The 18606-nt window shown below is 42.1% G+C and overlaps 2 protein-coding genes across 2 annotated transcripts in view; both read right to left on the reverse strand.

Moving 5' to 3' along the window:
• LOC138767776 (oocyte zinc finger protein XlCOF6-like) overlaps positions 1-18606 on the reverse strand; it is an 83914-nt gene that overhangs the window by 47652 nt on the left and 17656 nt on the right. The window lies entirely within an intron of this gene.
• The window catches only part of LOC138767778 (oocyte zinc finger protein XlCOF6-like), a 28927-nt gene that overhangs the window by 8105 nt on the left and 2216 nt on the right, over positions 1-18606 (reverse strand). Inside the window, exon 3 of the mRNA XM_069945552.1 lies at positions 14156-14995. Within this exon, the coding sequence (XP_069801653.1) occupies positions 14156-14995 (840 nt within the window). The remainder of the gene's footprint in view (positions 1-14155; positions 14996-18606) is intronic.

Raw genomic sequence — 18606 nt, forward strand, 5'->3', positions numbered from 1 at the left:
AGCAGGCATGTACTCACATTGCACGTCTGAGGGATCTGCTGCCCGGCGGAGTGCAGTCCCCCAGACGCGCACGCCGGCATTTAGTACCTCCTGTGCCCGACTTCCGGTCCGCTCGGGCTAGCGGCGCAACGTCATTTCCGGCGCTCCTCTGTGACGTCAGACGCCCGCGCTGGTCACCTGGGAGGTCGCGGCCGCCATCTTGGAGGTGGCAGAGCGGAGCTGAATGAAAATAACTTCAGGATGTGGTGTTTGCAGGTAGCGATCTTCAATGTAAACACCTTAGAGGGGGTGTCAGAGCTCACCACAGCGAGATTACACCCCATAGTGGAGGCTTACAAAGACAGGGGATCACCATGGCAACCATGGGATAAGGAATAGCACAGACTACTCCAGCCACCTGATATTAGTTAATCCTTACCCCTGTTTCGGCAGGGTAGAGGGATTGCAGCCTGAGACAAAGCTCTTTAACCACTATTCTCTCTTAAAAAAAAAAAAAAAAAAAAAAGATCTGCCACAAAGTGGCAGCTCTTCTATCCATTTAGAAGAGAAAAAAATACGTACTTCTGGGTTCCCAGCTAAGCCTTATAGGGCAAGGTCTATTCTGATTGGATAACTAATTATTCTGTTTGTATTGCTAGGAATAATTACTCTTCTATCCGGGTGGACGAGATCCAGTTAACCCATGGTGTGCTGCCGGAGGACGATCAGGAAATATATATATATATATATATATATATACATACATACATATATATATACATACATACATACACACACACACACATATATTTCCTGATCGTCCTCAGGCAGCACACTATTTGGTTAATGGATTCCCACTTCTATTCATTCCCACCCTGAATAGAAGGGGTTATGCTGTGTTTACACAGAACGATTATCGTGCAAATTTGCATTGTAACGATCGAATTGAACGATAATCGTACGTGTAAATGCAGCGAATGATCAAGCGTAGAGCGAGAAATCACTCATTTTGATCTTACAACATGTTCTTAAATCGTCATTTGCAAAAAATTCGCAGATCGTTCCGTGTGAACAGTCGTTCACCGATTTTACCTATGTGCGAGATAGGCTTAAGCGATCTCAAAACGATTTTTCCGTACGATATATCGTTCCGTCTAAATTCTGATCGTTCTAAAAAAAACATCGTTCTTTCGATATCGTTAATCGTACGATCGGGCGAATTAGATTACAAATAGATTAATAGATTACAAATAGATTAATACCACACACCTGGAGGTCCCCTATAAGAGTCTAAAGAAACCACAAAAACTGTATTTGTTTCTCTTCTCGGAATAAGAAGGTTGCATGAAGTAAAGAAGATTTTTTCCGTTATCTACCTCTATACCTCTGTACTGTGCCTGATCCGGTCTCTGGGGTCTGCTAATACTGCTAGCTGTATACCAGGTATATCCTGGTACCTCAGCAGCAGTCCACATTCTGGCATGGAGAAGTAAGCCAGCCTAGAGTCATCGCCTCTGCACTGTTTAGTCCAGCTTTCCCTGGGCCCTGAACAGCTATGCCTCAGTTACTGCATGTGCACTGCTGCAGCACGGACCCAAGATGATGGCAGAGAGCAATTCCCTTCTGTGCATGTCTGAGGGGCGGGCACACATCAGTGAGCGTCTGGAAGTTAGCATTGTGCATGCGCTGGGTCGGTTCACACGTATTTGCCCATAAATCGCATTTGAGCAATAATCGGCTCGCGTAAACACAGCAAAGCGAATAAGCGACAAGCGAGAAATCGTTCATTTTGATCTTTCAACACGTTCTCAAATCGTCGTTGGTCGTTAGCTAAAAATTCGCAGATCGCTTCATGTAAACAGTCTTTCACCGATTCTCCCTACGTTTGAGATAGGCTTAAACAATTCGCAATAACGATTTTTCCAAACGATATATCGTTCCGTCTAAACGCTGATCGTTATAAAAAACACATTGTTACTTCAAAATCGTTATATTGGGCGAATTATCGCTCCGTGTAAACGCAGCATTACTCTTAGCAATTAAAAAGACACTGGAGTATTACAGAGATGTCTCTCATAAACATAAGAAAGAGCAGCTGCTTTACTTTCCTAGAAATACAGTCTTTCCTTCCCATCCTATAATCAAAGACTGGTTTCAAATGGACTGGGTGAAGCCTGAGAGAGCTCAGTCAAATGCAAAGTTTAAGTCAACCTATAGGTTGGATACAGAGATGACAGAGGAACGGTCCCACCCCCCTAAGGTGTACTTGCCAGATGCACGTCTTTCCAAAAAATAAAATAAAAAATCCCTGTGGAAGATTCAGCTTTGTTGTCAGACCTTGTTGTCAGGAAAGCTGATACTCTATGTAAAAAGGCCATGCAGCCCTAGCCTGTTCTTCAAAAGCCGCTATGGCGTCTATACCAGTAGCTAGGTCACTACGTATCTGGCTAAGACAGCTCTCAGGACATTGAGGATGGAGTTTCCAGGGAAGGTTTAAAGAACAATCTTACCCCAATGAAATCAACTGTGGATTTCTTATGTGACTTCCCTATGAATACACTGAAGTACTCCTCTAAATGTATGTCACTATCCAATGTGAGCCCTTTGGATGAAGCAGTGGGATGGAGCTTCATCAAAGAAAAAGGCTGACACTTCAAAGGATGAGCACATGTGACGCCAGGCCTCAATCCCCTTCAATTGGTACAAGAGTTCTCAATTTTGTCACAGGCTGGTAAAAAACATCCTCAGATACATGGGTCAACTCAATAAAAAAGGATATTACCTAGCGTTAAATGGGTACTCCGGGCTGGGGGGCTTCTTCACCTATGGCCGGGGAGGAGGTGGATGAAGGTAACAACACCCCTTACCTCCCCGATTCCAGCGTCGGGTCCTAGATTATACCGCTCCGGTCCACGCTGCCTGGCCGCTCCTTGGTCTCTGCAGGGGCTTGAGACGTGACGTTTTAAGCCAGCTTAGCCAGTCAGGGGCAGAGGCGGGATCCCATCTCTGCCACTGACTGGCTGAGTGAACTTGAAACGCCACCATCGATTTACAAGGCATGTATCTGTATGTTCCTATCCTAAAGAAGTGCAGAAAATACCTCAGAGTGGCAGCAAGTAATGCATCTCCAATTCACCTGTCTGTTTTTTGGAATTACCTCAGCACCTAGTGTTTACGAAAATCGCAGTAATACTAATGGCCCATCTGAGAGAAGAAGGAATATGCTTCACACCCTATCTCAAAGAATGGCTGATAAGTGCTCCCGCCAAAGACACTCTGTTTACTCATTTAATTTACTCTTCTCGCTACAAGTCCAACCTTATTCAACCCACAAGGTTCTCTACCAATGTAGTGTTGTGGAAATAAAGACAATTCTGTATATTCTATTGTTAAAGATGGCTCCCACATCCTGGACAACGCCTAAAGGAGAAAGTCTGTGTATGACTACGTAATCCATGAGGTATGTAATACAACCCACTATGCAAATAAGGAACCTGTCCATGGCAAATAATAGCCTGGCATCTTATCTATAGAACTCCCCTCTTTGTTCTGACTTCTTGCTGCTATATAACCTCCTGTAACGCTTATAATAAACAAGTTCTACCTTGACATGGCGTCATAGTGGTTCTTCATATGCATATATATATATATATATATATATATATATATATATATATATATATATATATATATAAAAGCATAACCTAATTTGGAGCAGATAGACAACAGTCTGGTACGAATTGAGTTCCACCTTCCACAACAATTTGGCACCCCAGATGGGACGATGAGCGAAACTGACCGAAAATAACCACCACACCTTTCCAGACAGCGGCCGGAGAATGGGAGAGCGCGCCTCCATTAAGTACAGTAGGAAAATTCTGTTATCTTACCGGAAATATTCCTAGCCCGCTGTCTGTTTGGATGTGGTCTGTCGGCTGGCAGTTGGTCGCTACAAAAGCCTGTGGTCAAGAAACTCTTGTCTATCTGTGGTTGATGTGTAAATGTCTGAGAGAGAGGTCGGAGTCTGGGCAGCAAAGAATTCATCTGCATGAGGTGTTCATAGTGGGTGGACGTCAGGACCTCGCTGAGAACATCAGGTGTATGTGTCTTGGTGATGAGGAGGTGACACGTTTAGGAGACAAACGGTACCAGTAAATGTTTGTCCCTTCCGTCAAGGGGGCAAGCGATAGTGCTTGCTTCTGATAAGCTGTGAGCATTTTGTGTAGGTCGGACGGATGAAGGTGACTCAGAATTCTCTCTCGGGTTGGGTTGTTTTGTTTTGTGTGTCTAACATGGGAAACCGCATATCACTTGGACTGGGGGAGTACACAGCCTCCCAAATGGTGTAAGACAGAGAAGGAAAAAACATGCTGCGAATTAAAAAGAACCCATAAAACTAAGATGTCTCCACACAGGTAGAAGCTGTTAAAAAAAAAAAAAAAGCCTTGAAAAGAGGAAGAGAAAATAGCTAACTGATGCAGAATTAGTGAGAGACTTGCATCAGAGTGGTGGAACAGAAAGTTTTCATAAGTATATCATGTATATCAGACAATGCTAGCAGGTGGGAGGCCACCACCCTAAAATGGCGGCGAATAGGCGAATACTGCACTTACTCCTAACTCCCATCATATTTGTTACAATTATGGATCACATTCCATCAAGAGATCGTTGATCGCTTTGTAAGACCTGGACCTATTTTTATCGTTGCTCGTTTGCAAAACGTTCGCAAATCGTTCGCATTGAATAAGACATCGTTCGGTCGTTCGCAATAGATACGAACGCAATAGCGAATAAATAGCGAAGAACAAACGATCGCAATTCCGATCATAAGTAACTATTATCGTTCCATGGAAATGAGTGAACGTTTTCAGGTCTTTCGCAATAGCGGTCGTTTGAGATAGTTAATCGTTAACGATTATGCAAACTATAATCGTCTGGTGGAATAGGGCCCTTATAAACAAAATTATTGATCAGGAAACTTTTCAATATTAGTAACTGGGAAATTTATAGAGCAGTCTACCTAGAATACCTTCATATTATGAAGTGATTTTATTACTGTTTTCCAATGTTATTATATACCTATATACAGGTGTATAATGTTACACTTGTCTATGTTATTACATCCCTATAGGCCAAGTTTAAAAGGGGGGAGAGAAGGGAATTAAGCGGATGAGTCCGTCCGTCCGCGGATGAGTCGGCCGTCCGTCCAAAGATGACGTTTGGCACAAAATGGCGGACGGCCCTCGATACGGATCAGGTATGTATAATGCACCAACACTTCCGGGTACACGGGTGGGGGTGTTGGGACACGGGGAAGGGGGCTATTCACAGACATAACATACATTACAAAGTTGTATAACTTTGTAATGTGTGTTATTCTGTGAATAATTTTTTAGCGCCGCACTACCCCTTTAAAGCAGAAAAAGTGAGGGCAGGAGTCTGAACGGCTTTATCAGTCAAAAGGCAGGTTTAAGGATGCATAGCAATGCCGCTAACCGTGACAAAAAGGATCATGTGATATATGATTTTCATGAAAGACTTTGAAACCTTTGATGATGTATAGTTTACACCTTGCTTTTATTTCTATGGTGGTTATTTTATGTATTTTTATGTATTTTCTGAGGTAGCTTGTACTCCTCTTTATTGCTATTTATTATTAGTGTGCGCTCACGCTTTGTGTGTTTTGGGTTACTTTATGTATAATATGTGATGATCTCAGTGAAACGAGACAATTCAGTAAAATCCAAATACATTAGTATAATTGAACTGTTAATTTCTGTTATTACTAATATGTGTAATACACTATCTGATTAATTACAGGAAGAGATGTGACCAGTCATTAGACCTGTGCGATCTGATCATAAAGATATTTTCTAGATACAAAATGAGGTAAAAAGACCAAAGAGATGAAGTAGAAATTTATAGAATCCTATAAGATTGTGAAGCTTCACTGACTGGTTATTATAAATGAATCTAATAGTAACATAGTAGGTCACATTGTAGAGATTTTATTGCATTTATCTGTTTTGCTGTTTTTGGTTTATATGTCAACTTTTTGCTTTCGCCATTAGATAAGATTTGCTCACATCTCAACTTTTACTTTTCAGACACGTTTTAAGGTTAGTTACTGTGACTTTCCAATACCCTCATGATGTCAAAGTGGAAACAATTCCTTGTCATATCTGAGAGTCAAGATTTGTTATATGCAGTTGAGAACTTGTCTTATTAGGTCTGATCACTTAAGAAGACAGGGAAACTGTAGTCAGGATTAGGGACCTAGAGCAGGTTGGCTACATCTGTAGTCAGGATTAGGGACCTAGAGCAGGTTGGCTACATCTGTAGTCAGGATTAGGCACAGGAGTGATGAGACAATAAGGTTTGGTTAGTTTGGTATCTGTCAGCTGATTGGACGGATATGCTGCCACTATGTAGATACTATAATGATGACAGCAGGTAAAGTGGAGCAGATTAAAAGAAGAAGAAGAATGGTGTAAAGCACAGATATCTGATGAGGATTATTGGTTATTCTTTTCATAATTAAATTCTGTAATTTTACATCTTATTGAATCAAACAGATATTAGTTTGGATATTGATAATAGCTGTGATTTCTTTTGCTGTAACTAAGCTGTGAATTGATGTATACTGTACATACTTACACATTGTTTTTCTATTAATAGGTATAACTATAGATAATTGTGGGCAGGAAAAGTCCATCTAGTCCATCTACTCTGCCCTTTTAGTATTTCTATTTTACCTATTTTCTTGTGTTTCTGACCTTTTCCCCCAACAATCTAAGACTATGTCCCCTTGTTCTTGTATTCAGTTTCTTATTATTAACACCTTCTTCCTCTTCTTACTGGTTATACCTCTAGCTATACAGACCAACATTACTTTCCCTACTGCCTGACAGCACTGGTGACTTATTTTCAGGCTGTCAGGGATCACTACCCCTAGACCCTTCTCTGCGGAAGTCTTTGCTAATGCAACAGTTGATATGATATTAGGATTTTACATCTGGAAACATTGAACTACAGTGCCCCTGGCAGTTTTGACCCACATGTTTATATTGATGCCGTAGGGGTGCCAAGGGGCGTGCTCAATGACTGTAAGGCCAGGACCAGGAAAAAGACGGATTTATATAACTGATCCCTATAATAACAATTTCCCTGGCGTCCTATCGGCATCACTACAGATGGGGGGATATTCGCCCCTGGGACGAAGGAATATTTTAACATAATTAGTAAAGACTTTAATTCTCTCCTACGGAAGTATAAATAGGCCCTGCCTCGCAACATCATCAGTCTTTTTTCACTTCACTCTGTTTCAAGCCCTAGGGGACCTTGCCCCTCCTGCTTCCTATTATATTGTTCTTATCTTATCTTTCTTTCTTGTTTTCAGGTACCTTGGGGAGATGACAGGCTGGTTCCTTTAGTGTCTCCCCTTATGCTGTGCTGCGCTCCGTGACACGTAGTGCTCCGGCCCTGAGTTCCATTAGGCCTGCGGTATCCGAGCGACGGGGGGGGGGGGGGGGGCATCATCATGCCGGACGCATCGGCGTCCCCCCGTCATTCTGTCGGTGCCGCTTGTGATGTTACAGGCAGGTGCTGGAGCGTGCGCTCGGCGTCATATCTGGGGTTCCTGGAGGAGGTAAGAACAGGTTTCACTGCTTCTGGGGTCTTACCTAAGTTGGTTATACTTCTATACTTCATTCTGTGCTTGTGGGCTTTCCTGCCTTCCTTTCAGAAACGATTTCGACTTCCAATGTAAGTCTGGAGATGGTCTCCTTGTGCTATGCTGCCATCTAGTGGCCATTTATCATCATTACCTGCTAGGCTGTTTTTTTCTTCAGGCTATTTAGCCTTATTACAACTATAGATACTGCTGGTTTAAGTTAAAATTATACTTATTTATTTTATCAGATGTTGGCTATGGAAACTAGACCTTCTGGGAAAAAGACTTCTAAACGCAAGCATTTTTCATGCACTGACCCTGAAACTCCTCTTCCTGATGGTTATGAATACCGTACGCTGAGTCTGCTATCAATATTAAGGTTCCCTTTCTATATACATAATGGTTATGTTATTATTATGTGTATTACAGTTCTTTGTACTTCCTGTCGTCCACAAGCTAATAAGGAACCTGATGTTAAGGATGTTGTAATTTGGGTTAAAGATTATGTGGAAAAGTCTTTTGCCAACAGGGAATGTCGTCATTCCTGCCAGAAGAAGAGAACTAAACGTAGCATCTCTCCTTCTGTGTCCCAGCCTGTAAGTATATTTGCTTGGGGCTGGGTTAGCCTCCTTCTCCTCAGCTAAGCCTTTCTTTTTTTCTACCCTAGGGGTCAGAATTTAAGGTGATTGATGAAGTGGGTTCCACCTCCTCATCCGAGTCATCTTCTCTGTCTGAGGACGAAAAAGAGATCTTCAAGGGGGATTTTCCGATGGACGGCATTTATAAACTCCATAAAGCCGTTCAGGCTGAAATCCACCCTGAGGAGTTGGAGGACGGAGTCTCCCCCGCTAAAAAGCCAGGGAAATTTCAGTAGGGGAGACATCTATGTCCATGCTTCAAAATCAGAAAAACAGAAAAAGTTGAAGTGGCCTTTAAGAGGTCATATACTGCAGCAGCAGCAGAATGGGCAGTTGCTATCTCCTCATTTGAGGTTTCCAGGAGCCTCAGGAGATGGTTGGCCAAAGTCCAGGAGGATCTGGAGTCTGGGGTGAACAGGGACAAGGTCCTTCGTGCATTTAAGAAGGTATATATGGCCATTGATTTTCTTTGTGACGCTGCGTCACAGGAAACCAGATTGGCTGCCAAGACTATGGCCTTATCTACGGCTGGTCGCCGTGCCCTCTGGTTAGAACCTTGGGTCGGTGACTCTAAATCTAAGTTTCAGCTTTTCAACTTAGAATTCCAGCTGGGCAGACTATTCAGCTCTGAGTTGGATAAAATTATGGAGGAGATGTTGGATAAGAAGGGCTAACTCACTTTCTTCATGCCTGGGAAAACCTAATTAAAGATACTTGGATTGTGAGCATTATTCGCGGTGGTTACATGCTTCCTTTGTTACCTCTTCCTTCCCCAAGGTTCCATGTATCCCGCTACCTAGGTCCGGTAAAGCATCCAGTCCTGGAGGACGAAATTCTTCATCTATTGGTGGTCGAGGCTTTAGAAGACGTTCTTTAGTCAGACATAGGTATAGGAGTATACTCTCCAGTCTTTATTATGCTGAAGCCATCCGGAAAGTGGAGACTTATTATAGATCTAAGGTATCTAAACAATTTCATGACGAAAAAGAAATTCCGCATGGAAAACATAAGATCCGTAAAGATCATCCTTCAGGAGGGAGACTTTATGGTATCTATAGATCTCCAAGATGCGTATCTCCACATACCTATTCTGCCAGCCCACAGAAAATTCCTGCGTATAGCGATTCGACTCCAAGGGAAGGTAAGACATTTGCAGTTCACAGTCATCCCCTTTGTAATAACCTCAGCCCCCTTTGTGTTCACAAAGTTGGTGTCAGCCGTCATGGTTCTTTTCAGGTTGCAGGGAAGAAAGATTATTCCTTACCTGGACGACTGGTTGATTATGGCCCAGACTCTCCTGGGTTCTCAGTTGAACTATGTCCTGGACAGCAATTGGGGTGGCTAGTCAACCAGAAAAAGTCTGATCTGGTTCCATCCACAACAAAGATGTTTCTGGGATTTATCGTAGACTCCATACAGATGAAGATGTTTCTCTCAACACCCAGAGTGATTTGGATCCAGAGAGGCGCCCAGATTCTTATTCCTTTGGACACTTGGCTCCGGGGTACTCCGGGCAAAATGTATTTTTAAATATGTTATTACATAAAGAAAGTTATACAAATCTCTAACATACACTAATTATGGGAAATGCACGTATTCTGCTATTTCCCTCAATTTAGTAGATCAGGCAGGCTTTACTTCCTTAATAAAAAAGTGACGTCACGTCTCAAGTCTATCCACCAGCAGGGGCCGCATGTACAAGTATAGAAAGGGAACAGACTTCTATTCTCCCTGTGCTGGTCCCCCCTCCCCCTGCCCGGTCCTATTACAGCTGCTGCAGTGGGGTGAGCGCTTCAGATCAGACGCTCACCCCAACAAGCAGCCAGTCTCTCCCCTGCCCCGGTCTCATTACCCCTTACCTTTTACCCCAGATGTAAGCCGGCTGCCCCGTCCCTGCACAAGCGCTCACCCGCCGCGGTGAGCGCTCATTCATCTTCTCACATACTGCCCAGATGTAAGCCGGCCTCGTGTGTATATATATCCTCCTGTAAATATAACCATGTGGCTGTGATATATCCTGTGTGAAGAATTTTTTACTTTGTTCTGTGCATAATTTTAATATATTTTTTGATTACATAATAAAATATTGTATTTTTGAATTACATGAGTGGTGTAGCCCTCTTTTTGGTGGAATACCTGTTATTAGCCTGGGCAGGCGTGTGGTGTTGTAGGAGCATAAGGCGCACTCTACTAGAGCGGTTGCTTCCAGCTGGGCAGAAAGATCTGCTGTGCCTTTAGAGAGTATTTGTCAGGCTGCCTCCTGGTCATCATTATCCACATTTGTGAGACATTATAGACTGGATGCTAATTTTTCATCCAGAACAGCCTTTGCTTGATCTGTTCTCAATGCGGCTGTTCTGGATAACCCACCCTAGCGGAATAATTCTTGCTAGTTCCCCATCTATTGTGATGCCAATGGAAAGCAAGGAAAGCTAAAATTATTGTTTTCCCATTGGCATCACAAGACTCCCTCCCTTGTTATGTGTTATTTGACTTATGATGTTGGGAGGTGGGGCCTATTTATAATTCCGTAGGAGGGGATTAAAGTCTTTACTAATTATGTTTATTAAAATATTCCTTCGTCCCAGGGGCTCGGAGGGCGAATATACCCCCATCTGTTGTGATGCCAATGGGTCTCAGGGAAAACAAATTAACATAATAATTTTAGCAAACTACATATATTACAATCAGCAATTTATAAACTACACCTGGGAGGCATTTTAAGGTGTAGTAGAACAGCTAGGTCCCACCTGTATTATGGCCTTGCAGAACTGTCTGCCCCTTGACACTCCTGGTTTAGAAAAAAAAAAAAGAGGCTGTAAAATGATAGGAGACACTTGTTGCATATACATTGCTGGTAATATGGGACTGGATGGTAGTATGACCAAGGTGCTAAGACGGACTGTCTGACGTGTCAACAGAACTAAAAGGATATTCATGGACAGATGACCCTTGGGACACATACTTTAGCTGGATTGAAGGGTTGACAGAGAGCTATGGGATAGCCGTTGTGTGTGTTTTATTTTTCCTTGTTTTTATAGCATGTTTCATCATACTGTGTGCCAGGAGACGGTTTACTACATCAACCAAAGATCTCAGCCCGCAGATTTTGGCACTGGAACCTGTATCTGCAACCTATTGGGATGTCAACTATGAGAAGATCTACACACCTCTGAGACAAGCTACAGTATAAAGTCCACAAGATAACCCCCATAAGTTAAGTCAGAGGGTCTATACATCTAACCTCCCTATGCACAAGTCCACTCATTGGGGGGGGGTCATTCACTAGGAATGAACCGTCAAGTAACTGGTGAGAAGAAATCGGTGCATTGGGACAGATGGGTGAGGTTCTTTTATAGGGACAGAATAGTCTTCATAGGGGGGACTGTTGTGGAAAAAAAAGACAATTCTGTATATTCTATTGTTAAAGATGGCCCGCATATCCTGGACAACGCCTAAAGGAGAGAGTCTGTGTATAACTACTTAATCCATGAGCTATGTAATACAACCCACTATGCAAATAAGGAACCTGTCCATGGCAAATAATAGCCTGGTGTCTTATCTATATAACTCCCCTCTTTGTTCAGACCTCTGGCTGCTATATAACCTTCTGTAACGAGTTCTACCTTGACATGGCATCATAGTGGTTCTTCATACGCATATGCATATATATAGATATAAGCATACCTAACTTGGAGCAGATAGACAACAGTCTGGTACGGATTGAGTACCTTCCACAACAGTAGCAGGCCAAATAAAGCCTGTCCCAGCATGCCAGATTAAACCCAGGTATACTTTGGCTCAGACCAGAGTATACTAACTGTCCTAGGCCAATTTATACCCTGCGGTGTACAATAGCCTAGTTTTTCTGGTTGAATAAAAGTTTTTATGGTCTTTTCATCTTTTTTTGTGACGTAGTGGTATTTATGAATGATTATTTAGTGGTCGAATATATTTTGTCTGCGATCTTTTTAGTATTTACCGAAATTAATGTGAAGCAGTTTGTTAGACTGTACAGTTGTAAGAAACAAATTTATTGTTGCTTGAAAATGTAACAATTGTGCTGGTATTCAGGTACATCATGTACCAGCTATTGCAGATGCAACGTCAACTACCCGGCTGAGTGATTGCCCACTCAACCAATCAGTGACCCAGTCACCGACTGACTTAGCGAAGCAATCACTTAGCCGACCGTAACGTTGCATCTGTAAGTACATGACATATCCAGATTCCAGCCAAAGATGACAGACCGTGGCCGTCAATGGGACCCAGGAGTGGCACAACAGTGCTACATCTATCTACCTGTATCTGCAGCGTTGTAACTGATAGGGACCTCTGGCATGTTACACCAGGGCGTTCTGCCTCCGGGAGAGGCAAATGTCTGTAGTCCAATGAGGCAGACACTGGGTATCTGCAAGAAGGGCATGATGGGAGGTTAATGGTGGCACCTTGTGGTCCATGCAGGAACTCTGGCGCAGCTGCTTCCCAAAGTTTGGTCTGAGGTACACCAGGGGGGTTTCCTTACGTTAGGGTGTAGAACAGGGGTGTCAAACTTAAACCACATCCCATGTAATAGCCAACCTCCCCCAATATTACCCTATTTAGTAGCCAACCCAATCAAAACTGCCCCACATATTAGCCAGCCCTCCCAATAGTGCCCAAAAAGTAGCCAGCCCCCGAAGTGTCCCATATCGTAGGGACACTTCTAGTAGAAGTGTAAAAGTTTAAAAAAAAAGTGTTATTATTAGTAAAAAGCCCCCTCCCCTAATAAAAGTCAGAATCACTCCCCTTTTCCCATGTTACAAATAAAAATAAACAAATAAATAAATAAACATGTTTGGTATCACCGCGTGCGTTATCGCCCGAACTATTAATCACTTTACTGATCTCGCACGGTAAATAGCGTAAGCACAAAAAAATCCCAAAATGCAAAATTGCACATTTTTGGTCGCATCAAATCCAGAAAAATTGTAATAAAAAGTGATCAAAAAGTCGCATATGCAATCAAGGTACCGATAGAAAGAAAATATCATGGCGCAAAAAATGACACCAAAAACAGCCGCATAGACCAAAGGATAAAAGCGCTATAAGCCTGGGAATGGAGCAATTTTTAGGAACATATATTTGTTAACAATGGTTTGAATTTTTTACAGGCCATCAGATAAAATAAAAGTTATACATGTTATATATCGTTGTAATCGTAACGACTTCAGGAACATATATAACAAGTCATTTTTACCAAAGGGCAAACGGCGTAAAAACAAAAAAAACCCAAATAAAAGATATGCCTTTTTTTTTTAATTTCACCACACTTTGAATTTTTTTCTGGTTTTGCAGTGCACTTTATGAAAAAATTCAGCCTGTCATTGCAAAGTACAATTAGTGACGCAAAAAATAAGGGCTCATGTGGGTTTCTAGGTGGAAAAATGCAAGTGCTATGGCCTTTTAAGCACAAAGAGGGAAAAATGAAAACGCAAAAATTGAAATTGGCAGGGTCCTCTAAGTGTTAATGTAAGTTCTCCGATGTACAACAATATATCATTTGCTGGTTATACTTTTCTGAACATTCTGAGCATGAAAAGGGCTTCTCCCCTTGTTAGTTCTCCGATGTCCCACAAGAGTTGATTTGTTACGAAGGGTCTCTTTACACACACAGGTATCTGACCAATTTATCTGACAGATTTTGAAGCCAAAGCCACAAATGGATTTGAAAAGAGGAGAAATCTCAGACTTTCCTGTAAGACCTCTGTTTATAGCCTGTTCCTGGCTTTGGCTTCAAAAATGTGTCAGATAAATTGGTCAGATATCTGTGTGTGTAACAGGACCCTTATTCAGCATTGAAAAACAGCTTCTTTCCTGTGTGAACTCTGATGTCTAAGAAGATCTGAATTCTGAATAAAACATTTTCCACATTCTAAGCATGGAAATGGCTTTTCCCCCGTGTGAATTCTCTGATGTTTAAAAAGACCTGATTTCTGTCTGAAACTTTTCCCACATTCTAAACATAAAAACGGCTTCATTCCTGTGTGAGTTCTTTGATGTTTAGCAACATCTGATTTCTGACTAAACGATTTCCCACATTCTGTACATGAAAATGGCTTCTCCCCTGTGTGAGTTCTCTGATGTCTAACAAGATCTGATTTTAGAGAAAAAGATTTACCACATTCTGAACATAAAAATGGCTTCTCCCCTGTATGAATTCTATGATGACTGACAAGGTCATATTTCTTACTAAAACATTTCCCACATTCTGAGCATGATAATGGTTTCTCTCCTGTATGAATTTTTTGATGTCCCACAAGATTTGATTTATAATTGAAACATTTTCCACATTCGGAACATAAAAATGGCTTCTCTCCTGTGTGAATTATCTGATGTTTAACAAGAACTGATTTCTGCCGAAAAGATTTACCACATTCTGAACACTTAAAAGGCTTCTCACCCGTGTGAATTATCTGATGACTACCTACATGGGATTTCTTACTAAAATATTTTCCCCATTCTGAGCACTGCAATGGTCTTTCATCTGTGTGAATTCTCTCTTGCATGGGTAGATGAGATGTCTTCACAGAAGAGTTCCCACATTCAAAACTTGCAATAAGTTTATGTACAGTTCTTCTTTTGCTAATCTGTGATTGATTATTTTCTACTTCAAAGGATGGGGAGAAAAGGAGGTGTTCATCTGAGTCTCTTATCCTGTCTTTATCTGGAAAAAGAAACAAAATTCATATTTTATAATTTGTGAAAAACAGTCAATTATACTCACAGATAATTTAACACATATTTCCCACTAACTACCACCTGGAAGAATTTGTCTCTGATCTAGGAAAGTGGGGTTTTCTGTCCCAATTTACCAGGATCAATCTTTGAAAAGGTCTTGAGTGAAAACAAGCCCATGCAACTGAAGAAATGATTGCAGTAAGGTGATCTAGGATTCAGGCTACCTGACTACGTAGTCTCTGACTAAGAAAGGGAAAGTTCTGGAATTTGATTTTTTCCCAGTAAAATCCCTCTCTCATCTAAGGCCTTTTCAAGCATTATATCTAAGTCAGCACCGAGAAAGAATTGCCCATAAAAGGGGAGGAACCACAGCTTATTTTTTGAGGCATTATCGCTGGCCCAAGAAAATACCCTCCTGGTGGGGGTTTGTCAGGACCGAAGTCCAAAAGGACAGTTTAATAGCCTCAACGGAACGGAATACTGGACAAAAGAGCTGATCGGATTTCCTCCCTGATCATTATTATGTCCTGCGTTAGATCAGAAAGTCAGCCCCCTGATGTCTGCAACCAGTAAGTATGCACATCAGGAGCCCATTGTTAGCCCCCCGGTACCTCTCTGAGCTCCTGCTCCTGAACAGGACAGGAAAAACACTGGCAGCAGGAGGAAGGGATTTTTTTTTTTTTTTAAACTCTGGTGTTTTTCCTGTCCCTGATCAGGAGGAGGCAATCTCAGGTGCACTGTTGTGGAGATGACATTGGAAAGTCATACAACGAGGAAGATATACATTAACAAATTGAGAAAAAGGGATCTCCTTCCCAGTTAAAAAGTATCAAATTGCAGGCGAAAACATACAGTAAATGGTATGTTTCATTCTGTATGCACTGGAGCTATAAAATTTATCTTGAAAAAAAGTCCAGATTTAGTCAGTGAATACCATACAGACCATACAGTTGTATACGTTAGTGTTTTAATTTCTGCTTCTATCCCAATAAATCATTAAATTTCCCTTTGTACGTGCAGTAGCGAAAAAAAGCTTAAGATAGATTGGTCTTTTTCTCATCCTCCTCCATGACATCCAGACTGTCTTAAAGAGGGCCAACACTTTCGGTTTTACAGTTATTATTTGTGTAAAGGAAACTATCATAGTTTTCACTTTTTTTGTAGAGTTATTTAGCATTTTTTATCTAAGGCTAAGTTCACATGGTAGTCAATGGCATTTCTTGGGTGTCTGTCTGAATCATTTTGTATCAGATATTAAAATGGTACTCCAGGCCAGCTGTATAATCCGTATCTGGCTGGAGAGGGGATGGAAATAGAAGGCTTCGGTGACTTACCTCCCCGGTTCCAGCGCCGGCTGCCGGATCGCACCGCCTCGTACTCCTGTCCCTCGGCCGCTTCCTGGACTGAGCTGTGGCTTGAGACATGACATCTCAAGGCAGTTCAGCCATTCAGTGGACAAGGCGGGACTCCGCTACGACCACTGAATGGGTGAGCTGCCTTGAGACCTTACGTGTTAAGCCGCAGCTCAGTCCAGGAAGCAGCCGCGGGACAGGAGTACGGCGCTGGAACTGGGTAGTTAAGTCACCGAAGCCTTCTATATCCACCCCCTCCCCGGCCACAGACGGATTATACAGCTGGCCCGGAGTACACCTTTAAATGAACCATTCAACTACATTTTGTGGCACTAAACAAAGTCTCAGATGAAGCCCTGGAAGAAATGTGAACCCAGCCTAACACTTAAGTGTTTATTCCTTATTCTTTGTATTTATCAATGTCCTCAGCGCTCCTAGGCCATTTGCCCTCTACTGAAATAAATTACATCAAGTTATCCTAAAGATTCAGATGATATATTTTGACATCTATTAAATATACATAATTAGGGTAGAGCAATACTTAAAGGGCACCTTCAACATTTTTTCCCTTCAAATCAACTGGTGTCAGAGATTTGTAATTTGCTTCTATTAAACGATCTCAAGTCTTCCAGTACCAGCTGCTGTATGTCTTACATATCTATGTCTATGACATACAGCAGCTAAAAAAGTACTGGAAGACTTGAGATCGTTTAATAGAAATTACAAATCTATATACCTTTCTGATAACAGTTTATTTAAAAGAAAAAAAAATGCTGGAGTTGCCCTTTAAAGACAGTTACAATACACCTTAAACACTGTTACATTCCAATATCCAAAAAGAAGTCTAATAGACCCCAATACCACCTATAGACTAGGGGCCCTATTACAGGGGGTGATTATCCTGCAAAAAAATCATTATATAGTTTGAATTTAAACAATAATAGTCTCTTGAGTATGGAGGCAATGGTCAAAAAATCATTTGTGTGTTGTTGATCACATCTTCTGAGCTGACCATAAAATCATCATTCACCCCTTAATGACATTGGGCGTAAATTTACGCCCTCGCGCCCTGGTACTTAACGCATCAGGGCGTAAATTTACGCCCGATGTTTCCCCGATCGCTGTGTGTTCGCACAAAGCGATCGGGGAAGATGGCCTGCTATAAATCATAACAGGCCATCTTAGCTTCTCGGCACGGGGGGTGGTTAACACCCCCTGTGCTTACGATCGCCGCTATTGGCTGATCAATTCAGATCAGCCAATAGCGGCGATCGGAACCTTTTCAGGTCATCGGTGACCCGATGACCCGGAAAAAATGGCGGTCGGTGCTGTCCGAGGACGGCACCGACCGCCATTACTGTAAAAAGGGATGGTGGTCACGGTGCCACCGGCCCGATCGCCGTGAACGGCTGGCTGTTCACGGCGATCGGGCCGGTGGCACAGCGATCAGAGTCCACAAAAATAGTAAATACCTGCTGTGGACCCCTCAGCTAGGTATGTGGGGTATTTTCGTACTCAGGGGAAACTACCCTACACGTTTTGTGTTCATTTTCTTTTTTAACCCCTTGTGGAAATGGAAAAAATCAAGGCTAGACCAACATTTAGTGTAATTTTTGTAACATTTTTACTCTAAATCATTAATCTTGTCATGATTTTTTCATTTTCACAAGGGGCTAAAAGATAAAAAAAAAACCTAAATGTGTAGCGCAATTTCCCCTGAGTACAGAAATACCCCACATGTGGACATAAAACGCCATGCGGGTGCAGGGTAAGCCTCCAATGGGAAGGAGCGCCATTTGGTTTTTGAAGGCTAGATTTGGATGGAATGGATTTCGAGGGGCCATGTTGCATTCAAAAGGCCCCTGTGTTGCCAAGACAGTTGAAACCCCCCACAAGTGACCCCATTATGGAAACTACACCCCTCAGGGAATGTAACAAGGGGTGTAGTAAGCATATGGACCCCACTGGTGACGGGCACAAATGTGGAACAATGTGGCGTAAAAATGAAATATTAAATTTTTTACACTATAATGTTGGTTTAGCCTTGAATTTATCATTTTCACAAGGGGTTAAAAGAGGAAAAAAAAAAACAAAATGTGTAGAGCAATTCCCCCTGAGTCCGTAAATACCCCACATGTGGACATAAAGCGCCATGTGGGCGCAGGGCAAGCCTCCGAAGGGAAGGAGCGCCATTTGGATTTTGGATTTGGCTAGAATGGATGATGAACGCCATGTCGCATTTACA

The sequence above is a fragment of the Dendropsophus ebraccatus genome, chromosome 11, assembly GCF_027789765.1.
Source record: "Dendropsophus ebraccatus isolate aDenEbr1 chromosome 11, aDenEbr1.pat, whole genome shotgun sequence".
In the NCBI taxonomy this organism is placed as follows: domain Eukaryota; kingdom Metazoa; phylum Chordata; class Amphibia; order Anura; family Hylidae; genus Dendropsophus; species Dendropsophus ebraccatus.